The 24,125-nt window shown below is 55.4% G+C and overlaps 2 protein-coding genes across 4 annotated transcripts; one reads left to right on the top strand and one right to left on the bottom strand.

Annotated features, from left to right (window-relative positions):
* Positions 1-115: 115 nt before the first annotated feature.
* On the top strand, positions 116-4,548 carry LOC118355671 (uncharacterized). The gene is made up of 2 exons (XM_035720562.2): positions 116-536; positions 1,064-4,548. Exon 2 carries the CDS (start codon positions 2,942-2,944, stop codon positions 3,851-3,853), a length of 912 nt encoding a protein of 303 aa, XP_035576455.2. The 5' UTR covers positions 116-536; positions 1,064-2,941; the 3' UTR covers positions 3,854-4,548.
* Positions 4,549-4,559: 11 nt separating this feature from the next.
* ARHGDIA (Rho GDP dissociation inhibitor alpha) lies at positions 4,560-8,478 on the bottom strand. Of its 3 annotated transcripts, none has more exons than XM_025468326.3 (6): positions 8,325-8,478; positions 6,813-7,028; positions 6,604-6,687; positions 6,270-6,346; positions 6,123-6,186; positions 4,560-5,938 (listed from the first exon to the last, which is right to left on the bottom strand). In XM_025468326.3, the coding sequence occupies exons 2-6, from the start codon at positions 7,000-7,002 to the stop codon at positions 5,739-5,741; spliced, it is 615 nt and encodes a 204-aa protein (XP_025324111.1). In that variant the 5' UTR covers positions 7,003-7,028; positions 8,325-8,478; the 3' UTR covers positions 4,560-5,738. The 3 variants fall into 3 exon arrangements, with proteins under 3 accessions (XP_025324111.1, XP_025324112.1, XP_035576454.1); XM_025468327.2 differs by lacking the exon at positions 8,325-8,478 and adding an exon at positions 7,614-7,751; XM_035720561.2 differs by lacking the exon at positions 8,325-8,478 and adding an exon at positions 7,590-7,730.
* Positions 8,479-24,125: the final 15,647 nt, after the last annotated feature.

The following is a 24,125-nucleotide window of genomic DNA, read 5'->3' as shown; positions in this document are numbered from 1 at the left end:
GCCCCGCCCCTATAAGCCCGGCCGCCGCCGCGCGCGCGCCCGCCCGCTCCCGCGCCCGATTGGCTGGCGGGCTCCGGGGCCCGCCTCCGAGGCGCTCGGATTGGCTGCCCGCCCTGGCCCCCGACCCCGGATTCGGAATCGCCGTGGCCGCTGCCCTCGGCCTCGCCCGGGATTGGCCGAGGAGCTCGCGCTCGCAGTCTTCCCGGGCTCCTCATTGGCTCCCGGGGGAGAACTTTCTCTTCCTCGACTTGTGACTGGTGGCTTTCTCCCTCGGCTTCCGCGGGTGTGGACTGGCTGCTACCTTCGGCGGCCGGAGCTGCGCGGCTCCTGATTGGCCTAGAGAGGCGCGCACGCCCCGCGCGATCCTTCGTCGAACGTGGCAGTGGGGCGGAGTTCCCGGCTTAGGGGCGGGGCTGCGCCTGCGCCTCTGAAACCCCTCGTGTTGCATTCTGATTGGACGGCTTGCCCGTAACTGACACCGTTCCCCCCGCACACATCCGCTCGGCGAGCCGGAAGCTGGGGCAACGCAACTTCCGGTGCGCGTGAGGTTCGGGCGGTGCCTGCGGAGGCCGCGGACAGGGGGGCGGGGGGCAGGCCGATGCCGAGCGGGGTCAGCAAGAGGGGCCGGGGTGGGGGGGGCCGGCCCCCCTGCGGGCTCGGAAGCGGGGACGTGCTCCCGGGGCCTCGGGGCAGCGGCCCGAGCGCCGCCAGTGTCCGGCCGGCGGGAGGCCCCGCGCTTGCAGCCGCTCCCCCGACCCCGCCGGCCGCGAGGCTACGGAGCACCGGCCGGGACTCGGAGGCAGGACGGGGATCCCCGAGATGCGTGTGTGGACACGTATCGGTAGTTTGCATGCATTGGGTTAACTGAAAATACTCCATTTTAGCCGTGTGGTTTTTTTTTTCTTTTTAAACTAGGTTCTAGGAAACTAAAAATGACAAAGTAACGTGCAAAGCGTGGCTCACGTTGTTTTCGTTGGCCCCGCGCTAGACCAGTCAGCTGGCCCCCCCCGTCCCAGCAGCCCGCCCCGCCCCCGCTCTCTGAACGGGCCGTTTTCTTCTCCAGGAAACCTTCCTCTTCGTTTAATTGGCTTCCTCTCTTACGAAAGGGCCACCACCACTGGTTTGAGGACTAATCATCAATTTAATAACTTGGCAGGAAGGAGAGAAACGCCCACGCTCAATGTACACGTTGGCTGTCCTAACGTCCTCATTTCACAAACGGTCAGACACAGGAAAAAAGGTGCCTTTATACCCTCCAGAGTTCGCATTTTGTTGCTGCCTTGGCTCGTGAGGCCGTGCTCTCTCACCTCCTGTTGGGGCTCCCTCCACTCAGCGAGTTCCTGAAGGTCAAGACCAGGTTCTCCGTGTCTTGCCCCCCGTGCCACTAGAGCAAGGGTCAGCAGAGGGGGTGCACCTGCCCGGATCCCTGTGTCGTCTGAGCTGGGGCTTTGCTGGGGCTTCGGGCGCAAGGGCTATGCACACGTGTCTGGCAGCTGCCGCTCAGCCCAGCTTCAGTGGGGCCCTGGCCCTGCAGCTCAAGGAATGAATGACAGCTCTTCGTAACTAATGGCAAGCAAAGTCCCCTTTGCTTTTTCCAACGGGTGGCAGTTGCTTCATGGCTGCTGCCGTGTCTTCCGACGTTTTTGTGATTACCATAACCCTTATTGTGTAGACCACAATTTTGGGTCTGATATAAGCAATATTTGTACCTTGTCTGGATTTCAGAGGCACTCATAAAGACCAGTGTTTAGATGGCTGCATGTTGCGGCTTTGTTTTTTCCTGCTGTTGGGGACAGAGCAAAGAGATTTAAGATACCATGATGTTGGTTGATGAGTATGTGATGGTTTGGTGCAGCTTCACCCTGGAGCATACTGTCTGACAAAAAATGAGAACTTTGGGATTGAGGGGAGAACAAACCAGACAAGGGTCTAGCTGCGGCCGTGACCGAGCCTTCTGGTAGCTGAGTCTGTGCTTCCATGTAGCCAAGGGCAGCTGACACACCTTGATGCAGGTGATGACAGTGCAGCCCAGGTGGCAAGGCCAAGTCATGTCCTGTGAAGAGCAAAGACTAAGCAGGGCTCTGGCCTGGACAGGGCACAGTGTTTGGTATCTTGGCTGCACTGTGTGCTTCTCAGGGTGCCTGCGCCTCTTGAATTGGCTTTGTGCCAACCTGTGCAAGAGCAGCAATGTTGGGGTCCTCCAAGTTGGAAGGAGGCCTGATTTGGGGAAGGCCCGAGATCCCCAGTTTCTGTGGGGTTGGTCTCGGAACACAGGCAGGTTCACTGAACACCTCTGCAGGCCTTGGCTTGGAGGGGAGGCCTGGTATGGATCTCCTTCCAAGGGTCCCCTCACGTATCTTCCAGAAGCAGCTCCAGAGAGAGGCCTTGAGGCTGTTCACCCTGTACCCGGGGCCCTGCACTGGAATGTGCCCTTGTGACAGTGGCTCTGGCACCTCTCAGGACCAGCACAGCAGCTCCAGGGCATCCTCCAGGTGTCTCTCCTTCTCTGAGAAGCTGCCCATTAAATCTCATTTGAAGTACTGACTGACATTTTGATAAATACTATTCTCAAAAATAAGAGTTCTCAGAGTAAAGCTCCCTCCCAGTCTGTGACAGGGTAGGTTTCGAGGGAGTCACCAGCAGGCTCATGGCAGCCAGGAAGTGCTCGCTGGCCACGTGTAGCCAAGGGGTCGAGGGGTCGGCTCCTGACTGTAGGGTCCCAGTGGGGCAGGACCGCACAGCCAGCACAGCCAGCCCAGTGTGCACTCTGGGACACAGTGAGGAGTGCGGCCTGGGGGCAGGAGGGGGTCCTGAGGTTGGAGTGGAACAGTGCTGGGCATGGAGATTGTACTAAGTCACAGGAATGAGTCGGTCCCATCAGAGGTCCTGACCTGGCATCCACTGGCACTTCCTCAAGGAAGAGAGGCCCATCTGGGAGTAGATGAGGGGGCAGCTTGGGGATTCCTGGGGGACACGGGCAGAGGACGGGAGGAGAGAGGACCACAGGCCCTGGCTCCCAGGTTCTGTGTGGAGCCAGGAGGAAAATCAGGTTAGACTTGGGACCCAAGAGACACGTCATGTAAGTCCTGCGGGAACCACCCGACATCGCCCTTCACCCGGGGCGGAGCCAGCACAAAGTCCTCGCTGTTGGCAGGGAGCCTGCACAACGGGGCAGGTAGGGTCCCAGTTCACGTGTCAGGGGCTCAGAGGGCCGGCGGGGAGAGCAGTGCTGACCGCGCAGGGCCGCCCTGGGCCTCCCAGGAAGCAGCCTGGGAAAGATGGGGCAGCGGGAGGCGGGCTCGGGAGGCAGGCTCCAGCGCTGGGCTGGGGGCGGGCCCGCTCTTTGCCCGCTGCGGCTGCTGCCACTAAGCGGGCAGTGCCACCCGCACGAGTCAGCCAGCAGGGGGCCCCGGCGAGGACCTGGGTTACCAGGCTGCCCCAGCCCCCGCTGCAGGAGCGGAGGGGCAGGCCTCGCGGCCTAGGAGGGCAGCTTCCCAGCCCCCAGTCGGCACACCCTAAGCCACTTCAGGCCACGGAGAGAGGTTTCACAGCGGGCGACACGGCAGAGTCTCTGGAGCTCGGGTGGCTCATGTGCCTCTCCCCATCCCGGGCCTGCGCAGTTGCTGGTGCCCTTGGGTGGTCTAGGAGGAGGCAGGTCACCCTGCCCCCACGGCCCTGCGGAGGGGTTTCCCCCCTTGCGGCTCCTGCACCTCTAAACAGTGAGGGTCCCCTAGTCTCCTCCCATCAACCCCACTCCACCCATTCTGCCTCGGCTGCTCCCTGCTGCACCCACTTCCCTCCAGCCTCTTGCCCCAGCTGCAGGGATCCTCCAGTCCCCCTCCCTCTCGCGTAGGCTTCCGGGATCCAGCCAGGTTCCCCTTCTTTGGGGTTGGGGGACTCCCTCCGCATAGCCTGTGCTCCAGACCCCCCAGACAGGCCTGCTGCACACCTGCACCTCCCCCTCCCCACTGGCCCAGAACCCCTGCAACACAGGCCCTTTGGGGAGACTCCAGGCTTCCACCTGCCATGAAGCACTGGCCACAGAAACTGGCATGAAAGCCGGGCAGCCCGGGTGGAGCAGTGGTTTGGTTTGGCTCAGGGCATGATCCTGGAGTCCTGGGATCGAGTCCCGTATCCGGCTCCCTGCACGGAGCCTACTTCTCCCTCTGCCTGTCTCTCTCTCATAAATGGGTAAAAATCTTTAAAAAGAAAAAAAGAGGGATCCCTGGGTGGCGCAGCGGTTTAGCGCCTGCCTTTGGCCCAGGGCGCGATCCTGGAGACCCGGGATCGAATCCCACGTCGGGCTCCCGGTGCATGGAGCCTGCTTCTCCCTCTGCCTGTGTCTCTGCCTCTCTCTCTCTGTGACTATCATAAATAAATTTAAAAAAAAAAAAAATTAAAAAAAAAAATAAGAAAAAAAGAAACTGGTACGAAAGCCTTCCTTCTCCTTCAACGGCCATAGGGGCAGTGGCTACCGCCTAGGGAAGAGCCAGCACTTCCCTGTGGGTCCTTGCTGCCCCCCCACCCCCGCCCCAGAGACAAGCAGCAGACACCCTGGCTCCTTTGGGGGAGTTTATTTCCCGGTCAGAAAAGGAGAAGCAGGGTCAGGCTCCTGAACATCCTAGGCCCAGGCCTAACAAGGGAGGCAAGGGGAGGGAGGCACAGGGGAGGGCTCCGACTGTGCGGCTTGGTCCCGCAGCTGTCCTGGCTGGGTCCGGGGATGGCCTGCCGGGGATGGTGGCACCGAGCCTGGGGGCAGAGGTGGCAGGCCAGGGGGCCCAGAGGACGGCACATATGGAGGCAATAAATACTGACCGACCAGGCACACGACACCAGGCCGGCAGGCCCGGGTGGGACAAGTAAGGCTCGGCCGCTGGCTCTGTCCGGCGAGGGCTGTGTGCTGGGGCCCCGGGCTCCTGCACCACCCCCTGGGACAGAGAAGGCAGAGGCGTGAGGACACCTGGCCTCCCACATGGGAATGGAGGCAACTTCAGTTTTGGCAATTTGGCTTTCCCCAAGCCCCTGGAGCCACCCCCACTGCCCTGGCCAGGGGAGGGGGCTGGCTAGGCCCTGGTGGGCAGGGGAGCAGCAGCAGCACATCCCACACACCTCCCCGGGCCACGGGGATTGCGGAGGGGGCAAGGACCGGGGGAGACCACATGCTCATGCAGACACGGGGGGGTTAGAGGTTAGTGACGGCCCCCACAGCACACGTTCCACATGTTAAGGCATCATGGTTAGACGGTTACGGACAGCGATGGATGAACTGACCGGGGACAGGTGAAAGCAGGAGGGTGGCTGGCCCCCAAAAGGCCTCGAATCATGCACCCCACCCCACCCCCACCCCGGAAGAAGAGAAAGAACAGGATTCAGGGCTACTGCGAAGGCCCACAGGGACCCGAGCACCCCCACGAGATTCCCTCGGAAAAGCCAGGGCCTCAGGTCAGGTGAGGACAGGTGGGGGAACATGAAGGGGTACGGAAGGGGAGGTGGGGGCCTGGCCTGGAGGCTCCCTCCCCCCTCCCCCCCCCAGCACAGGCAGAAGCAGCAAGGCGAGACCACCGAGGAGGCTGGGGCCTGCGGGGTGGGGCCGGGAGGGATGGGAAGGGTAGGCCAGGGAGAGCAGACCCGTCAGCACTTTGGTAAGGGGTTGGGATGGGGTGGGGGCAGTAGGGGTGGGGCGTGTCAGACAGGTCCGTCTGTCTGTCCGAAGGCCTGCCCGCCTCCCAGGCCAGGGCTCAGTCCTTCCATTCCTTTTTGATGGTAAGGTTCCACTCCCAGGACAGGTGGTCAGTCTTGTCGTCGTCTGTGAAGCGGGACTTGATGTTGTAGCTGCCGCGAGCCAACATACCCTTGGGTGCCTCCTCCATGGGGGTCAGAAACTCGTACTCCTCTGCCCGGGGCCCGTAGCTCCCCACCATGTAGTCGGTCTTGTCAACTGTGTGCAGGAGACACACTGGTCACCGGTGCTCCCGATCCCACCAGGGCTAAGGGCACACACCACCATCTTCCTCTCCCTCCTGGTCCCAGAGCCCTGGGCGGCCACCTCCACCCTGCCCCCTCCCACAGGCCACCTAAGTGGTGCCACGCCATCTCGGGGGCAGGGCCAACCCCCGACTCACTCTTGACGCCTTTCCTGTACGTGTGCTGGATGTACTTCATGCCCGACACAATCTCCCGGTTCACCTGCAGGGGGAGAACCCAGGCAGAGCTCGGTGGGGCCCTCCAGGCCCGACACCTCCCAGCTCCTCCCACAGCCTCTGCCTTACTCGGAAAGAGATCTTTATCCGGTACTCCACGCCCTCCTTCAGCACAAAGGACTGCTTCTTGAAGCTCTCCAGGTCCCCTGTGCCCAAGAAGATTGCACTAAAAGGCTCAGCTGCAGGAAGCTGCCCACCTCAGCATCTCCCATCTGCAGCGCCTGGCGCTCCTTCGGCCCCCACCCTGACCCCACCCGCCGCCCAGGTCCCTCCAAAGCCAGAGCCTGCAGACTTCCTGGTTGCGCTTCTCGCGCCCCCCACAAGGGGGCACCCGCGTTCCGAGAACTAGTTTCAGCGGAAACAGCAGGGTGGCAGGCGGGAGGACCTCAGTGATGCCACTCACCTGTCAGGTCCAGCTCCAGGGGGCCCGGGGCTGTGCTACACACCAGGGTCAGGCGGGTCACAACAACATTGGGGACGTTGGGGTCTGCGGAGGGAGAGTGGGTTGGAGTGCCTCCCCACCTCCCACTTGCTGGAGGCTGGGGGGTGGGGCTGGCGGCTGAAACCCAGAAGTGACAAGCATCCCTTTTGGTGCTGCCTCAGCCCACTTACCAGCAGACACGGCTACGCGGCCCAACAGGGCCTCCTTGTACTTGCGCAGGCTCTCGTCATCCTTGTCCAGCTCCTGGATCTCCTGGATGCTCTTCTGGGCAGGGGGCTTGTAGTTGACAGAGTGCTCATCCTCCTCGTTCTCAGCTGCGATCTGCGCGAGCTGCTCAGCTGTGGGCTCTTGCTCAGCCATGCTCACTCCTAGCTGGTCTGGGACACCTGTGGGCAGGGACAGGGCTGTGTCAGCCTGAAGGGACGCACATCTCCCTCTCCTGCCTCTCAGCAAGCCCCCCCGCTGGTGCAGGTGCGCTGTACTGAAGGGCCCTCTGCAGGTAACCCGGCCCCTTGTCTGGGCACAAGGGGATGTAAGCCTTCGGGAGGAAAGCAACTGCAGACTCAGCTTCACCCCCCAAACAGGCTCCTAAGGCCCAGAGAGGGCCACACTCCTTGCCCTGCCCACCTCGGGGACCTGCTGGAAACTGGGACAGAGCACCCAGAACCAAGTGGGGCCTGCAACCCGCTCCTTGAAAAGACCAGGCATCCCTCTCCCAAGCCTGGGGGAGAAGACAGCACTCCCAGCCCCGACAGGGAGGGGTCACCTCTGAAGTCCTGAGATTCTTCTGCAGCTGCCCAGACTCTCTCCCCAAGCGACACCTCCTCCTGGGTCTCCCTGACCAAACACACTCCCTGGGCCCGGTTCTAACAGGGAAGCAAGTCCCCACAGCGCAGCTCTGGTGACCCGGCCAGCCCGAGTCCCACAGGTGGGTCCCGGCCCCTCACCAGGAGCCCTAAGTACCCGCCAACCTCTTCTCCAACGGCCAGGGTACGTGAGCCACGATTTGGGAAGCGCGGCAGTGCCCACATGGTCTCAAGATCCTCCTCCGGGATCCTGGCCCCGGGCGGCTCGGACAGCGTGCCCCGGGACACGGAAGCCCGCTCGGGTCCTCCGGGCGGCGCGGGAGGTGGGCCGGGGCCCTGGCCCCCTAGACCTCGGCCTGCCCGTCCCCACGGACCGGCGGGCCGCCTGGGGTCGCCTGGGGCGGCCCGAGCCCCACAAAGGGCCGCCGCCGGCGGGGTGGGGCCAGCCGCTGTTCCAGGCCTCCCGGCCGCTTCCTCTGGAATTCCTCTAGAAGGCTCACGCCCTGACGCCACCCAAGTGTGGCCGCGGGGGACAGGATCCTCCGAGAGCGATGGCCGCGGCCCACACTTCCTTCCGCAGCGCTCCGCAATCTGGGCGGGCGGGCGCGCCGCGCGGGGAGGGGTGCTCGGGACCACGCCGCCGTGAGGGCGCCGCGCCCGCCATCCCCGGGGAGGGGGCGCCGGCCAGTCTGCCGGCGAGCAGCGGCGCGGACGGGGGCGCCGCGGGACACGGGCGGTGGCCCCCGAGGAGGCCCGCGCCCACCCCGGCGAGCGGCGCGAACAAAGGCGCGGCACCCCCGGCCCCGCGGCGCCCGCCCTCCCGGTCCCGCCCCGCCCCGCCTCGCCCTGCCCGCCGCCGCCGCCGCCGCCGCTCACCGGAGGCTCGACCGCGCCGCTCTCGCGCTCCCTCCCGCACGGAATGACGAACGTCGCCGCCCCGCCCGCGCGCGCCCGGCCGGCCACTTCCGGGGTCACGCGACTTCCGCTCGCGCCGGGCGGACGGCGGAGGGCGGACGGCGCATGCGCGCGCACGGGCCGCCGGGAGCGCGCCGCCGCCATCTTGTGGAGCCGGCCTCCGTGGGCGCGTCCGCGGGGGCGGGGCCGGGGCCGCTCGCGGGGCGCCGGGTGCTCTCCGGTGCGGGGCGTCCCCGGGTCCCGGCGCGGCGGAGGGGGGTCCGGCCCCGAGGCGCTCCTCGCAGCCTAATCCGGAAGCTCCCGGTGCGGCCGGCCCGGTCGCTTCCGCCCGCCCTTCCCCGAGGCCGGCAGGTGTCCGAATGAGCCGCGCGCGCCGCCGAGCCCCGGCAGGTGCCGCCCCCCCCCCCGCGCCCCGCCCTCGGCCCGGCGCTCGGCCCCGCGCGGCACCTGTGCGGAGGGAACTGAAGGCAAGCTACGAACCTGGCTACCGGTTTGGAGATATTTTTTAGTACCGGGGGAATATGTGCAGATTTTGCGTGACGTAGGAGCCGCGCGCCGGCTGTGTGTGCAGAGCCTCGGCTGTGTGTGCAGAGCCTCGTGGTGAGCGCCTCGGTGTGCTGCTCTCCCGCTTCCCCTGTGCAAGCCCGCACCCGGCCCGCCGCCCTACACGCCCAGCGGCTGGGAGAGGAAAAGGTCGGCTTGCAGATCACCCAAGTGCTTTTGAAAAACAAAACAAAAAGTAAAAAAAAACAGCTGTAGGAAAATTCAAACACATTTTATACGTGATCTATTACAGTGTAAAAACGTTCCCATGGTATTTAGCAGCTTGACACAGCAGTTCTACGGCTGAGATCAGGGAGCTGCTTGGCAGGCGGCCCTGGCTCCTGGTCTGTGAGGTCGCAGGCCAGCCGCCAGCCAGAGCCCCGGTCCCTAGGCTCTTGCAGATGCTATGAACAGGAGTCTGGTTCCTCCTGCGCTGGAGGACTCAGTGCCACCTGGCACTCCCAACCTCTCCAGAGGGCTGCCCACAGCAAGGTAGCTGACTTGTCCCAGGTGAGGCCTCAGAGGCGGACAGATGGACCATGGACAGAGGACAAGAGCCGGGAAACAGCAAGCACTGGAGGCGAAGCTGCACTGGCTCTTAGAAGCTGAATCTCAGAAGCAAGGTCCCTGGTGCTCTGCTCACACAGACCTGCCCCAGGACAGTGTAGGAGGGGCCACGGGGTGAGAAGACGGGCCGGCCAGGCCGTCGGGCCCTGTCTTGCAGGTGCCCCACCACATGCACCAAAGTCCAAAGAAGAGTACTGTGAACCCGGTGGGCTTGGCAGCTAGCTTCAGCAGTTAGCAGCCTGCGGCCTTTCTTCCACCTGTGCCCTCCCTCCTCCCCCACACACAGCAGGTTTGAAGCAAACCTCAGAGGTGACGGCGACCATAAATCTTCTAGCATGTGTTTATTTCAGAGGAAGGGGATCCCTTCTGGCCACCGCACCCTTATCCACCTGTTGCAGGATCTACCGCCGGGTAAGGAACAGCTCAGTGGACTGGCTCGGAGCAGCAACCTGCAGCTGCCTCTGCTGTTCTGTGGGCTGCTCGAGCATAGCCGGAGCTCTCCTGCCGTTGCCGTCAGGTCAGGTCCATGCTGGAGCCCCCCCCCACTCCGGGCCAGCGCTCAGCCGAGGCTGCCAGCCCCAGGCCCTTCCACACAACTCCTGTGGGGTTTTGGCAGCTGGATTCCAAGGGCAGGTGTTCTGAGAGGCCTGCTCACAAGTCTCGGTGGGAGCCCACTGGTCAGTGCCAGAAACCAAACTTTGGCAGCTTTTCACTAGTCAAGCCCAAGACATGAGTCCTCCTGGGTGAAGGGCAGGACATTAGATTCCACCTCTTTCAAGGAAGAAAAGCAATCACCGTGTGGCCTCCTGATCCAACCAAATGACTCGCATTCCTCTCCTATAAACATGTGGCCTCCCAAGACCCCCAGAAGTCTCATCCCCTTTTGACTTCAGCTCAGGTGCAGGGGAGAGTGGCGCTGGGGTGCGGCTTCTCTTAATCTGAAAATTGAGGCCCAAGAACCGGAAGCCCTGCCCCACATCACCAGATAAACCATCCCATCTCCCTCCCTGACCTACACAATCTGGGAGTGTGATATAAAATGGTGTTGGTTTTGCACTAAGTTTTGGGTAATTTCTTATAAAGCAACTGACACTGGAACACCAACCAGGAAAAAGAACAACAGTCCTAAACATCATTAAAGATCCAAACGGGGACGCCCGGGTGGCTCAGGGGTTGAGTGCCTGCCTTTGACTCCGGGCGTGATCCTGGGGTCCTGAGATTGAGACCCGCATCAGGCTCCCCATGGGGAGCCTGCTTCTCCCCATGAATAAGTAAATACATCTTTTTTAAAAAGATCCAAACAGGGGATCCCTGGGTGGCTTAGCGGTTTGGCACCTGCCTTTGGCCCAGGGCGCGATCCTGGAGTCCCGGGATCGAGTCCTGCGTCGGGCTCCCAGCAGGAAGCCTGCTTCTCCCTCCTCCTGTGTCTCTGCCTCTCTCTCTCTCTCTCTCTCTCTATCATGAATAAATAAATCTTTTTAAAAAATAAAAAGATCCATACATTATTTTCCTTGATCACATTGTGAGTTCTTTGATTTTTGTTTGAATCAGAATCAAATTAAATTTCATGCATGGCAGTTAGTTGTACACTGGTGTCTTCATGGATAGGATCATCCTCCTTGCTCCATGTAATGTCCTGTTGAAGGACCCTGGGGTCCTGCAGAGTCCCCATGGCTGAGAACCTGGAGGCAACCCCCCAGCCCAGCACTGAGCCGCTCCTGTCCTCCATCCTTTCCGTGGGGTGGAGGGCAGACCTGTGGAAACCAGGTTTTGGATGTGATGTGGTGCTTCCTTTAGTTTTTGTACCATCACAAGGGAGCAGTGACACTATTTTGAAAAAAATTTTTTAAGTTTTATTTATGATAGACACAGAGAGAGGCAGAGACACAGACAGAGGGAGAAGCAGGCTCCATGCCAGGAGCCTGACGCGGGACTTGATCCCGGGACTCCAGGATCGCACCCTGGGCCAAAGGCAGGTGCCAAACCGCTGAGCCACCCAGGGAACTTTTGTTAAATTAGCAAAGAACCTAAGATGTGAGCACGCGGGATAACAGCACGGCCGCACCTGATGCAGGGGGGCTGGGGGGCTGGGGGCAGCTGTGGACCTACCTACACCTTACACCTCAGCAGTGCTCAGGTGGTGGGTCTCAGCAAGGGCAAGGTGAAAAACTTACCCTGAGGAGATCACCGTGGGTGTGAGCAGAGGTTTGGATACAAGGTTCACTGCAGCATTTTTTCAGCATCAAACCTTTTCATCCCAGGGTTCTGAAAAGCATGGAACAGATCACTGCGTGGCTCTGCACTCTCCTGCGGTGGCAGGATATCTACGCGGTATTTAATAAATGCTGATGCAGGAGCCCGGAGGGGGGGGGGTGGCGGGGGGTGTTGCGGGGGGCTCAGCGGTTGAGGACCTGCTTTCACCTCAGGCCCCTTCAGCTCAGGGCGTGACCCTGGGGTCCCGGAATCGAGTCCCGCATCCCACTCCCCGCAGGGAGCCTGCTTCTCCCTCTGCCTGGGTCTCTGCCTCACTTTGTGTCTCTCAGGAATAAATACATAAAATCTTAAATAAATAAATACAAATGCTGATACACATTACTTTAAAAACCCTGTGAATTAAAGCTTTTCAATGTGATTCAAATAAAAAGAGTTAATAACATAGACCATTTTTTTACAGGTATATTTACAAAATCCATCCACCAAAAGTTTATAATTCAATTATTTTTTAGTAAATCTGTAGAGTTGCATAAACATCACTCCAAACTTTACCTCAAGCTATTTGCCATTGATGCCTCTTCCTACCACCCCATTTCTCCCGGACCCTGGCAACCACTGTCCTGCTTTTTGGGCCTTTTTTGCCTTTCCTGATCATTTCACATAAGTGGAATCATACAATAAACAGTCTTATGGTGTCTTGTGACTAATGTTTCTCAAGTCCATCTATGGCATGAAATGTGTGTGCTATCCTGTTGGTTAAGTAACTACAGCACGTTTTTTTTTATTCATTTGTTCATTGATGGCCTTTTGGTTTCCTTTTTGTCCATTGTGAACATTTGCATTTTTCTTTGTGTGAACCTATGTTCTTTTATCTCCAGTAGATTCCCAAGAGTGGGATTCCCCATGTTTTCCAAGGAGGATGTTCCCATTTTACAGTCCTGCCAGCAATAAAAGAAGGTTCCAGTGGGGCACACCCTAGACAATACTTGGCACTGTCTGTCTTTTTGATTAAAGTCCAGTGTGACATGATGTCTCATTGTGGGTTTGATTTGCATCTCCCTGAAGACGTCTCTTCCTTGGTAAAACATCTACTCAAGTCTGTTGTCCATTTCTTTAAAAAGATTTATTTATTTATTTATGGTAGAGAGAGAGGCAGAGACAGGCAGAGAGAGAAGCAGGCTCCATGCTGGGAGCCCGGCGCGTAACTCGATCCCGGGACTCCAGGATCACTCCCTGGGCCAAAGGCAGGCTCTAAACCGCTGAGCCATCCAGGGATCCCCTCTGTTGTCCATTTTTATTTTATTTTATTTTATTTTTATTATTTTTTTTAATTTTCTTTATTTATTCATGAGAGACACAGAGAGAGAGAGAGGCAGAGACACAGGCAGAGGGAGAAGCAGGCTCCACTCAAGGAGCCCGACGTGGGACTTGATCCTGGGTCTCCAGGATCACACCCTGGGCCGAAGGCAGGGGCCAAACCACTGAACCACCGGGCTGCCCTTTTGTCCATTTTTAAATTGGGTCGCCTTACTCAGTTGTAATAGTACTTATATGTTCTGGATATCATTTATCAGGTGTATGATTTGGAAGTATAAAGATTTTAAGTAATCTTTACACCCAACATGGAGCTTGAACTCACAATCCTGAGACCAAGAGTCACATGCTCCACCTACTGAGCCAGCCAGGCACCCCAGGTCACCATAAATTTAAGAGTTTATTTCTGAAATCTCTCTCCCTTTTTTTTTTTAAAGATTTTATTTATTTATTCATGACGGACACAGAGAGAAAGAGAGAGGCCGAGACACAGGCAGAGGGAGAAGCAGGCTCCATGCAGGGAGCCTGATGTGGGACTCGATCCCGGGTCTCTAGGATCACACCCCAGGCCGAAGGTGGCGCTAAACTGCTGGCCACCGGGGCTCCCTATTTCTGAAATCTCAATTCTGTTTCCCAACCTATATGCCCATTCTTTTTTTTTAAGATTTTATTTATTTATTCAAGAAGGAATGGAGAGAGAGGCAGAGACACAGGCAGAGGGGAGAAGAAGGCTCTATGCAGGGAGCCCGACGTGGGACTCCATCCTGGGTCTCCAGGATCACGCCCTGGGCCGAAGGCAGCACTGAACCGCTGAGCCACCCAGGGATTACCGCCCATATGCCCATTTTTAACACCCCAATCCCTTGGTTACTGTAGCTTTGTAGTCACTTTTGATAATAGATAGTTTAAGTTCTCCAAGTTTGTTATATTTTTCAAAATTGCTTTGCCTATACTAGGTCCTTTGAATTTCCATATAAATTTTAAGATCTGGGACAGCCCGGATGGCTCAGCAGTTTAGTGCTGGCTTCAGTCCAGGGCGTGATCCTGGAGTCCCGGGATAGAGTCCCATGTCGGGCTCCCTGCATGGAGCCTGCTTCTCCCGCTACCTGTGTCTCTGCCTCCTTCTCTCTCTCTCTCTCTCTCTCTCTCTCTCTCTCTGTGTTTCTCATGAACAAATAAATAAAATCTTAAAAAAAATAAGTAAAAAAAAAAAAAAAAAGTAACTTCTCCCCCCAACATGGGGCTCAAACTCACAACCCCAAGATCAAGAGTTGAACAGTCCACGACTTCGCCCGGTACCTGATTTTTGTATATCAGTCTTATATCCTGCAACCTTGCTGAACTTATTCACTAGTTCTTAAATTTTGCATGATTCCTTAACATTTTCTACCGTAGGATTATGTCATCCATGTGAAATTCCCTGGTGGGCTCCTGGCTGGCTCAGTAGTTGTTGGAGCATGGGACTCGATCTCAGGATTGTGAGTTTGAGTTTCATGTTGGGTGTAGAGATTACTTAAAAATATGGGGATCCCTGGGTGGCTCAGTGGTTTGGCGCCTGCCTTTGGCCCGGGGTGTGATCCTGGAGTCTCGGGATCAAGTCCTGCATCAGGCTCCCTGCATGGAGCCTGCCTGCTTCTCTCTCTGCCTCTGTGTGTGTGTCTCATGAATAAATAAATAAGATCTTTAAAAAACAGAGATTACTTAAAAATGAAATCTTCGAGAGAGAGGGAAAGAGAGAAACTGTGGTTTTACCTTTCCAAGATAGGATTGTGTTAATTTTCCTGAAAAATATATCTTTGACTACTTAATGTTCTAAAATGATGGCATCAGGGATCCCTGGGTGGCGCAGCGGTTTAGCGCCTGCCTTTGGCCCAGGGCGCGATCCTGGAGACCCGGGATCGAATCCCAAGTCGGGCTCCCGGTGCATGGAGCCTGCTTCTCCCTCTGCTTCTGCCTCTGCCTGTGTCTCTGCCTCTCTCTCTCTGTGTGACTATCATAAATAAATGAAAAAAAAAATTAAAAAAAAATAAAATGATGGCATCATATTATTTAACTTGCTTTTCTTGCATTACTAAAAGGGCATTTCTTGCATTACATTTTTTTAAAACTTTTTAAAAAATATTTATTTATTCATAGAGACACAGAGAGAGAGAGAGAGAGAGAGATAGGCAGAGACACAGGCAGAGGGAGAAGCAGGCTCCATGCAGGGAGCCCGACATGGGACTCGATGCAGGGAACCCGACATGGGACTCGATCCAGGGTCTTCAGGATCAAGCCCTGGGCTGTAGGCAGCGCTAAACTGCTGCGCCACTGGGGCTGCCCTTAAAACATTTTTTTAATTAAATTTTTAAAAGACTTTGTTTATTCATGAGAGACACACAGAGAGAGGCAGAGACACAGAGAAGTGGGCTCCCTGCAGGGAGACCGATGTGGGACTTGATCCCAGGACCCTGCGATCAGGACCCGAGTTGAGGTCACATCCCAAATATTTTATTTGTAAATAATCTCTATACCCAACACGAGATTCAAACTTACAACCCTGAGATCAAGAATCACATGCTCCACTAACTGAGCGAGCCAGGTGTCCCTAAAAGGGCATGTTTTCTTCTTTCTCTGTCTCTCTCTTTCTTCCTTCCTTCCTCCCTCCCTTTTTTTTTTTTTTTAATTTTTTAAATTTATTTATGATAGTCACAGAGAGAGAGAGAGAGAAGAGAGAGGCAGAGACACAGGCAGGGGGAGAAGCAGGCTCCATGCACTGGGAGCCCAACGTGGGATTCGATCCAGGGTCTCCAGGATCACGCCCCAGGCCAAAGGTAGGCGCCAAACCGCTGCGCCACCCAGGGATCCCTTTTCTTTCTCTTTTCTTTTCTTTTCTTTTCTCTTCTTTTCTCTTCTTTTTTCTTTCTTTCTTCTTTTTTAATGAACTTCCTGTTCACATCCTTGTCTGTTTCCCAATGTTTGGTTTGTCTTAAATTATTGGTATTTTTTTTATTTAAGTTTTTAAAATTTAATTAATTAAATTAAATTTAATTTGAAATTCCCTGCCTTAAATTTTTAATTTTTTTGAGTCTGCTTTTTCCATTTCAACTGCAAAAAAATAGGGATTCTAAAAAAAAAAAAAAAACGGGGGGGGATTCTTATTTTCAACATAACAATATCATTAACAAAACACTACCATTAACATACCTACCAAAGTCAACAGTACTTTCTTAGGATCATCAAATATGAAATATTTATTTTTTGTGTCCAAAACTGTTGTTCAAGCTGGTGTATCTACATCAAGATCCAGATGGAGTCAACACTACGCACTTGGACAATGCACTATGCACTTGCACTAAGATTTTTTTTTCTCAAGCAAACCGTCTGAAACCAGCTGGGTGCCCCACAATTCAGTCAAATTCTGGTGCTACCTGGTGCAGGTTGAGGGCTCAATCCCACAAGGCTGCCCCTGACTCAGACCCCGGCCACAGGTCAGGTGCCCAGGCTGCCCAGGCTTTTGCTGGCCGACTGCACATAAAAGGGCTCCCGTGACCACGCGTCAGGTTCCATACCTTGCTAAAACAAGTCACAGAAGTCAGGAAAATGCTTTACTTACAATCACTGGTTTATTTTAATTTAATTTATTTTTTTTGCCATTTTCTAGAAAAATTTATTGCACTTAATGAACAGATGTTAAAGGAGCTCTGGGGTGGGGCTTTGCCACGAAAACCAGGGGCTCTTTGCCCTTTGTGTTACCGGGAGCAGAGCTCCCAGGGTCACAGACGGAGCGCTGCCCGGCACAAACGGGCCTCCTCTGCTGGTTCCCAAGCCTGCCACCCCGCCTCCGGCTAATCACTGGTTTATTATAAAGGAAGAGCCAGATGCGAGAGATGTCTAGGACGAGGTATGGGCTGGGGGGTGTCACTTCTGTGCAGGTGCACTGCCCTCCTGGCACCTCCGAGGGTCCACCAACCCAGGAGCTGAACCCCATCATTTAGGAGTCTCTTTTTTTTTTTTTTTTTTTTTTTTTATGATAGTCACACAGAGAGAGAGAAAGAGGCAGAGACACAGGCAGAGGGAGAAGCAGGCTCCATGCACCGGGAGCCCGACATGGGATTCGATCCCGGGGTCTCCAGGATCGCGCCCTGGGCCAAAGGCAGGCGCCAAACCGCTGCGCCACCCAGGGATCCCCATTTAGGAGTCTTTATGGAGGTGTCATTAAAAGGCACGATTGATGAAATCATCAGTCATTGATGATTAACTGGGCTCCCCTCTCCAGAGGGTGGGGTATGGTGGCACTGAAAGTCCCAACCCTCTAAGCACATCTTGGTCTTTCCGGTGACCGGCCCCCACCGTGGAACTATCCAGGGGCCCCCAAGAGTCATCTCATCAACACAGACCCTGGTGTACTTAAAAGGAGCTGGTTATGAACAAGACCATTCGGATTGCTCAGGAAACTCCACGGGATTTAGGAGCCCTGTGCCAGGAGCTGGGGACAAAGATCAAATATATATTTATTGTACCACACTCACTTCCGTCTCCTTTTCTGTCCTTGTGGTGCTTAGGTGTGCAGGAAACCAGGACACTGGGGTTGAGAATTTCGCGTGGGTGCTTCTGGATCTGCCTGATGGGATCCTCCAGGTGAGCTGTGGCATGCTCATCTGCTCCTCTGGGGTCTCAGGCTGGGTGAGCCCCATCGGGTTTCCACTGCTTCACCTCAGGGGACACTCTGTTTGTCCCACCTGTGGTGAGGTGCACTAGGCTCTGGGACGTCAGGCTGGTCCACCTGTCATCAACTGCCACATCGACCTTTCATCCGACGGTTTCAGCAGCCTCTCGGGATTGTTCTCAGCCTGTATTGTTTCATTAGGCATGTGCAAATGGCCATTTTCTAATACTTCTGCATTACTTAGCTGGAATTTTTTTTTTTTAAGATCTTATTGAGTTATTTGAGAGAGAGAGAAAGAGAAAGACAGAGAGCATGAGCAGAGGTGAGGGGAGAAGGAGAAACAGGCCCCCTGCTGACCAGGGAGCCCGACATGGGGCTCGATCCCAGGACTCTGAGATCATGACCTGAACTGAAGGCAGACACTTCACTAGCTGAGCCACCCAGGCCCCCTCGTAGCTGGAATTCTTTTTAAAAACCTGGAGTCAAAAAAATAAAAAAAATAAAAAAAATTAAAAAAATAACAAAAAATAAATAAATAAAAACCTGGAGTCGGGCAGCCCCGGTGGCGCAGCGGTTTAGTGTCGCCTGCAGCCAAGGGTATGATCCTGGAGACCCAGGATGGAGTCCCACATCGGCTCCCTCTGCCTGTCTGTGTCTCTGCCTCTCTCTCTCTCTGAATAAATAAATAAATATTTAAAAAAAAAACCTGGGGTCATCGTCTATGTAATCTCTTCAAAATACAATTTGTGTAGAAAAAAAGATTAAGGGCAACCCCAGTAGCTCAGCGGTTTAGCGCCGCTTTCACCCGGAGTGTGATCCTGGAGACCTGGGATGGAGTCCCACATCGAGCTCCTTGCATGCAGCCTGCTTCTCTCTCTGCCTCTCTCTCTCTGTCTCTCATGAATAAATAAATAAATTTAAAAAAAGAAAAAAAGATTGTTTGACTTTTTTTCCTTTTATTTGCCAATTTTTAGAATGAATTAGCACCCAAGGGTCTCCAATGATGAACATTAATTTTTTTTCTTTCGTAATTAAGGGACACCCGGGTGGCTCAGTTGGTTGAGCATCTGACTTTTTTTTTTTTTTTTTTTGAGCATCTGACTCTTGATTTCAGCTCAGGTCATGGTCTCAGGGTCCTAGGGTTGAGCCCTGCATCAGTTCTGCGCTCTGCATGGAGACTGCTTGAGATTCCCTGTCTCCCTCTGCCTGTCCCTCTGCTCATTCTCTATCTAAAATAAATAAACATTTTTTAAAAAGATATCATTATGAACACCTGGATGTTTATATATATGATAAGAACAATAAAAAAAAGAAATGTTACATCTACAAAATCATTAATGGTAATTCGAATGGCTTTAGGATGGATTTGTACACTAAGAAAATGGCATGCTCCCATTAATTAACATGCTGAAACATTTTATAGTTTCTTTTTACAACTTGCATAGATTACAAACAATTGGCTCTGGCCTAGTTTAGGGTAAATGATCACAGACAAGGTGATATGTTTTAAATTAATGAGCTCATCTCCTGGTACCCTGATGGTTTTATTTTTGCATTAAAATTTCTCTCTGCGGGCAGCCTGGTGGCTCAGCAGTTTAGCGCTGCCTTCAGCCCAGGGCCTGATCCTGGGGACCAGGGATTGAGTCCCATGTCAGGCTCCCTGCATGGAGCCTGCTTCTCCCTCTGCCTGTGTCTCTGCCTCTCTCTCTCTCTCTCTGTGTGTTTCTCATGAGTAAATAAATAAAATCTTAAAAAAAAAATCCCTCACTGCAGGAATGCCTGGTGGCTCAGCAGTTGAGCACCTGTCTTCAGCCCAGGGCAGGATCCTGGGGTCCCAGGATCGAGTCCCACATCAGGCTCCTTGCATGGAGCCTGCTTCTCTCTGCCTATGTCTCTGCCTCTCTCTGTGTGTGTCTCTCATGAATAAATACATTTAAAAAATAAAATAAAATCTTTTTTTAAAAAATATTTAATTTATTTATTTATGATAGAGAGAGAGAGAGAGAGAGGCAGAGACACAGGCAGAGGGAGAAGCAGGCTCCATGCAGGGAGCCCGATGTGGGACTCGATCCTAGGACTCCAGGATCGTGCCCTGGGCCAAAGGCAGGCGTGAAACCGCTGAGCCACCCAGGGATCCCCCTGCCTTTTTTTTTTTTTAATAAAATCTTTCACTGCAGACAGGACGCCTGGGTGGCGCTCAGTCGGTTGAATATCTGCCTTTGGCTCAGGTCATGATCCCAGGGTCCTGAGATCGAGTACTGCATCAGGCTCCCTCCTCAGCAGAGTCTTCTTCTGTCTCTCCCTCTGCTGCCCACCCTGCTTGTGCTCTCTCTCTCCCAAATAAATAAATAAAATCTTTTTAAAAATCTTTATTTTTTAAATAAAAAATAGGTGCCCTGAAACAGGTGCTCACTTAACCTCATAACGTCTCCCTGAAGATAATTGTGGGTCACAGAGTGGAGAGCAAGCAGTGAGTCTGCAATAGAGAAGCTGGGCAGCAAACACCTGAACCTGGTGACCAGGGCCACCTCAGCACTACCAAGACAGACAGACTGCCATCCTTGCCCCGCGGGATGTGCTGGGATGGGAGCAGCCCACCTGCGCTGTTCTTTTTTTTTTTTTTTTTTTTTTCCACCTGCGCTGTTCTTACCAGGAATCCGTCACCCTGGTCTAATCATGAAGAAAGGAGACAGTCCCCGGTGGGACCAACCATCAGAAGCACACAGGTCATGAAAGATAAGGCAAGGCTGAGGCACCACCAGTTTAAGATGCTCACGGATGTCTTGCGGTCAGCGGACCGGGCAGCCCCTTCCCTGTGGACCAGGAACAGCATGTACAACACAGGCTGTAGGGACAGTTGGCTGGGGTCCCCGGGGGGCTCAGCGCTTGAGCGTCTGCCTTTGGCCCAGGGCATGACCCCAGGGTCTCGGGATCAAGTCCCCCATCGGGCTCCCTGCAGGGGGCCTGCTTCTCCCTGTCCCTGGGTCTCTGCCTCTCTCTGGGTCTCACGAATAAATAAAACCTTAAAAAAAATAAAGGACAGTTGGCTAAATGGAATCCGGCCTGTAGTTCAGAGGGTGGCACCCTTAGCCACCACTGTTGGCGTCTGATTATGGAAAACAGTGTCCTAGTGTTTCGTTTTGTTTTTCAGAAGGAGTGGGGGAGGGGCCGAGGAGAGAGCCTGGGGCCGCCCCTGTGCCCCCTGTGCGCGGGGTGGATCTCACACCTGAGAGCAGGACCAGAGCCGAAATCAAGCGTTGGATGCTTAAATGACCAAACCTCCCAGGTGCCCCCGGAATATCCTTGTTTTTAAAGAAATACACACAGAAGGGCCCCTGGGTGCCTCAGTCGGTGAAGGGCCTGCCCTCAGCTCGAGTCCTGCTGTCGGGGTCCCGGCATGGGGCCCGCGCGGGGGTGCCCTGCTCCTCCCTCTCCCTCTGCCGCTCCCCTGCTAGTGCTCTCTCGCTCTGTCAAATAAATGAATCTTAAATTTAAAAAAAAAAGGAAAAACACAGAAGGGTTGGGGTACGCGGCATCATGCTGCACTCGTCTCGGTTCAGATTAAACAAGTGGACGCCACGTCTGGGGAGACGCCCTGCACTACGGTCACTTCCCTGTAAATCTGAGTATGGAAATGACAGAGGAACACTCAATGGCACTCCCGGGGACACAGGTAGGAGGACAGAAGGGGACCGAGAGGGAGGATAATGCCGGAGGGACCTGTGGCTGTATCGCCTCAGGAGTCTTACCATGTTCGAGAGAGGATTCCAGAAGATTTTCACAAAACAGGGCAACCCGAAGAAGAGAGGTCAGGTGTGATCCTTATCTTTGTGAAACTGCAGTAAGGACACTCCTCCCACTCGACAAGGTCAACCTTGTAGGAGTCCACTATGCTGAGCAGGAGGCATGCTGGTTGCGGCACCCCCAGCTCGCTTCGGGGGGTCCTTGGAGTCACCCGGGGGGCACACCTTACCTCTGAGGGCTGTTATTCCATCCAGATGTTTTTTCTTTTTTAAGATTTTATTTATTCATGAGAGACACAGAGAGAGGCAGAGACACAGGCACGGAGAAGCAGGCTCCCTGCGGGGAGCCTGACACAGCACTTGATCCCAGGACCCTGGTCTCACGCCCTGGGCTGAAGGCAGGCACTAAACTGCTGAACCACCTGGAGATCCCCCATCCAGATGTTTTTTTTTACTTTAAAAAAAAAGATTTTAGTTATGTATTCATGAGAGAGAGAAGCAGGGACACAGGCAGAGGGAGAAGCAGGCCCCTGCGGGGAGCCTGATGCAAGACTTGATCCCAGGACCCCGGGGTCATGACCCAAGATGAAGGCAGACACTTCACTGACTGAGCCATCCTGGTGCCCCATTTGTTTGTGTTTTAAGTGATCTCTACCCCCAATGTGACGCTTGAATGCATGACCCCAAGATCAAGAGTCGCAGGCTCTGCCCAGCGATCTGGCCAGGACGCCCCTGACATCCTGTACCCCACCCCCCAGCTCTGAGGGCAGAGGGTTGTTTCACTCCCCCTACTTCCCCAGCGTGTGACGATGGGGCCTGGTACCTGGCAGGCACGCACACATTTGCTGGATGAATAAATCAATTTTGTTTTCTTTAAACTCAAAAATAGCTCACTTAGCTCGCTTCCCCAGGTGCCTGGGAGGATAACGGGACCTGTGTGGGCCACCCGGCCTGTGGGAGACACAGGCCCTCAGGGTACAGGTGGAGCTCCTGTGGCCGGGACAAGACACACGCCCGCAGTCTCGTCCCCACACTTACTTTTTTCCCATCGTAGATATTAGAGTGGATTACAATTTCTCATTTCTGTTTCCCGTGTTAGACTCTCAGCTCCCTGACGGCAAGAACAAGTGTCCTCACTCCAGGGACTTGCACAGAGTAGGCTAGAGGGCCCTGAAGGATGTCCGAGAAGGGCAGCCATCGCTCACCAACAAGCACAGAGAGTGGTTGTTTCTTTCTTTCTTTTTTTTTTTTTTTTTTTTTTTTTTTAAAGATTTTTATTTACTCCTGAGACAGAGAGAGGCAGAGACACAGGCAGCAGGAGAAGCAGGCTCCGAGCCGGGAGCTGGATGCGGGACTCAATCCCAGGACCCCAGGGTCACACCCTCAGCTGAAGACAGGCACTCAGCTGCGGAGCCCCCCAGGGGTCCTGAGTGCTGTTGTTTCTTCTTCCAGATTGATCTGTAACCACATGCATCATTGCTCAACTAAGCAAAAACCAAGAACCCACTCCGGAGCTGACTGGCTTCCCTCCATCAGCCCCACCTGATTACCTGTCGGCCAAAGGCCCAGGGGCTCCAATCCCTGCGGGAAGCGGGACTCGGACAGGCCAGCCGGGTCACGTACCCGCTTCTGGACCCTCCACGGAGCTGCCACGCGGACCGCCGGCTGGGAAGAGGGTCGGACGGGTTGCATCCGGGCTAAGGAGGTGGCCCAATGCGCTGGGCGGCTGTGGGGCACGGCCTTCTGCCGGAGCCAAGACCGCCCGGCGTCACTTCGGCCTTCGCCCTCCGGCCGACACTGGGGGAAGATCAGGCCGCAGCAGGGCCGCCGGGCGCCGTCCCTTCGGTTTGCCTCGGATCATGGATGCCGTCTGCACACCCAGCACCCTGCTTTGCTCTCAGGAGCGTCTCGGCGTAGACGGGGACTCGGTCCTCCACTCTTGAAGTAAAACGGGGCTTCCTGTCTCACAAATAAGGAGCTGAGGTTCACAGCGATTAAGGCTGCTCTTGGCTCCCACGGGGTCTGCGTGTCATCCGGCTCCGTCCGCCCCATCGCGACATCTCAGGGTCTTATCAGTCATCCCCTCACGCCTCGGGGTGTCCCCAGCTCCCATGATGTTACCTCCAGTTTCTCCTGCCACCTCCAACCCTCTCCTGGGCCACACCGTCTGCCGCTTTGCTAATGTCCACGTGTCAACAGCTGCTACCTAGCTCAAAGGGCCACGGGCGCCCGCCTGCAGATGACTGTCCAGGTCTGCTGACTGCCTGCCTCCTGGATCCCAAACGGAGCCTGGCCCCTTCCCTTCACCTGCTTTCTCGTAGGCTTTTTTTTTTTTTTTTTTAATTTTTTATTTATTTATGATAGTCACACATACAGAGAGAGAAGCAGAGACATAGGCAGAGGGAGAAGCAGGCTCCATGCACCGGGAGCCCGACGTGGGATTCGATCCCGGGTCTCCAGGATCACGCCCTGGGCCAAAGGCAGGTGCTAAACCACTGCGCCACCCAGGGATCCCTCGTAGCGTGGCAACCCAGCCACCGCTCCAACGCCTCTGAGCCACCCCCCCCCACCCAGCACCCCTAGTTCCAGCACTCGCGGCCCAGAGGCCTGCGGTCGTCCTCCCCCTCCAGCTCGTCTGCAACGGTGGTCCGCCGCCCCTCCTGCCGCAGCAGCCAAGGCCGGGCACACACCAGCCCCTTCCCGTGACCCGGGCTCCTCCAGGGCTGAGCCAGG

This window comes from Canis lupus, chromosome 9 (assembly GCF_003254725.2).
Source record: "Canis lupus dingo isolate Sandy chromosome 9, ASM325472v2, whole genome shotgun sequence".
Taxonomy (NCBI): domain Eukaryota; kingdom Metazoa; phylum Chordata; class Mammalia; order Carnivora; family Canidae; genus Canis; species Canis lupus.
Note: the sequence above shows the minus strand (reverse complement) of the source record. Positions and strands in the feature narration are given on the sequence as shown.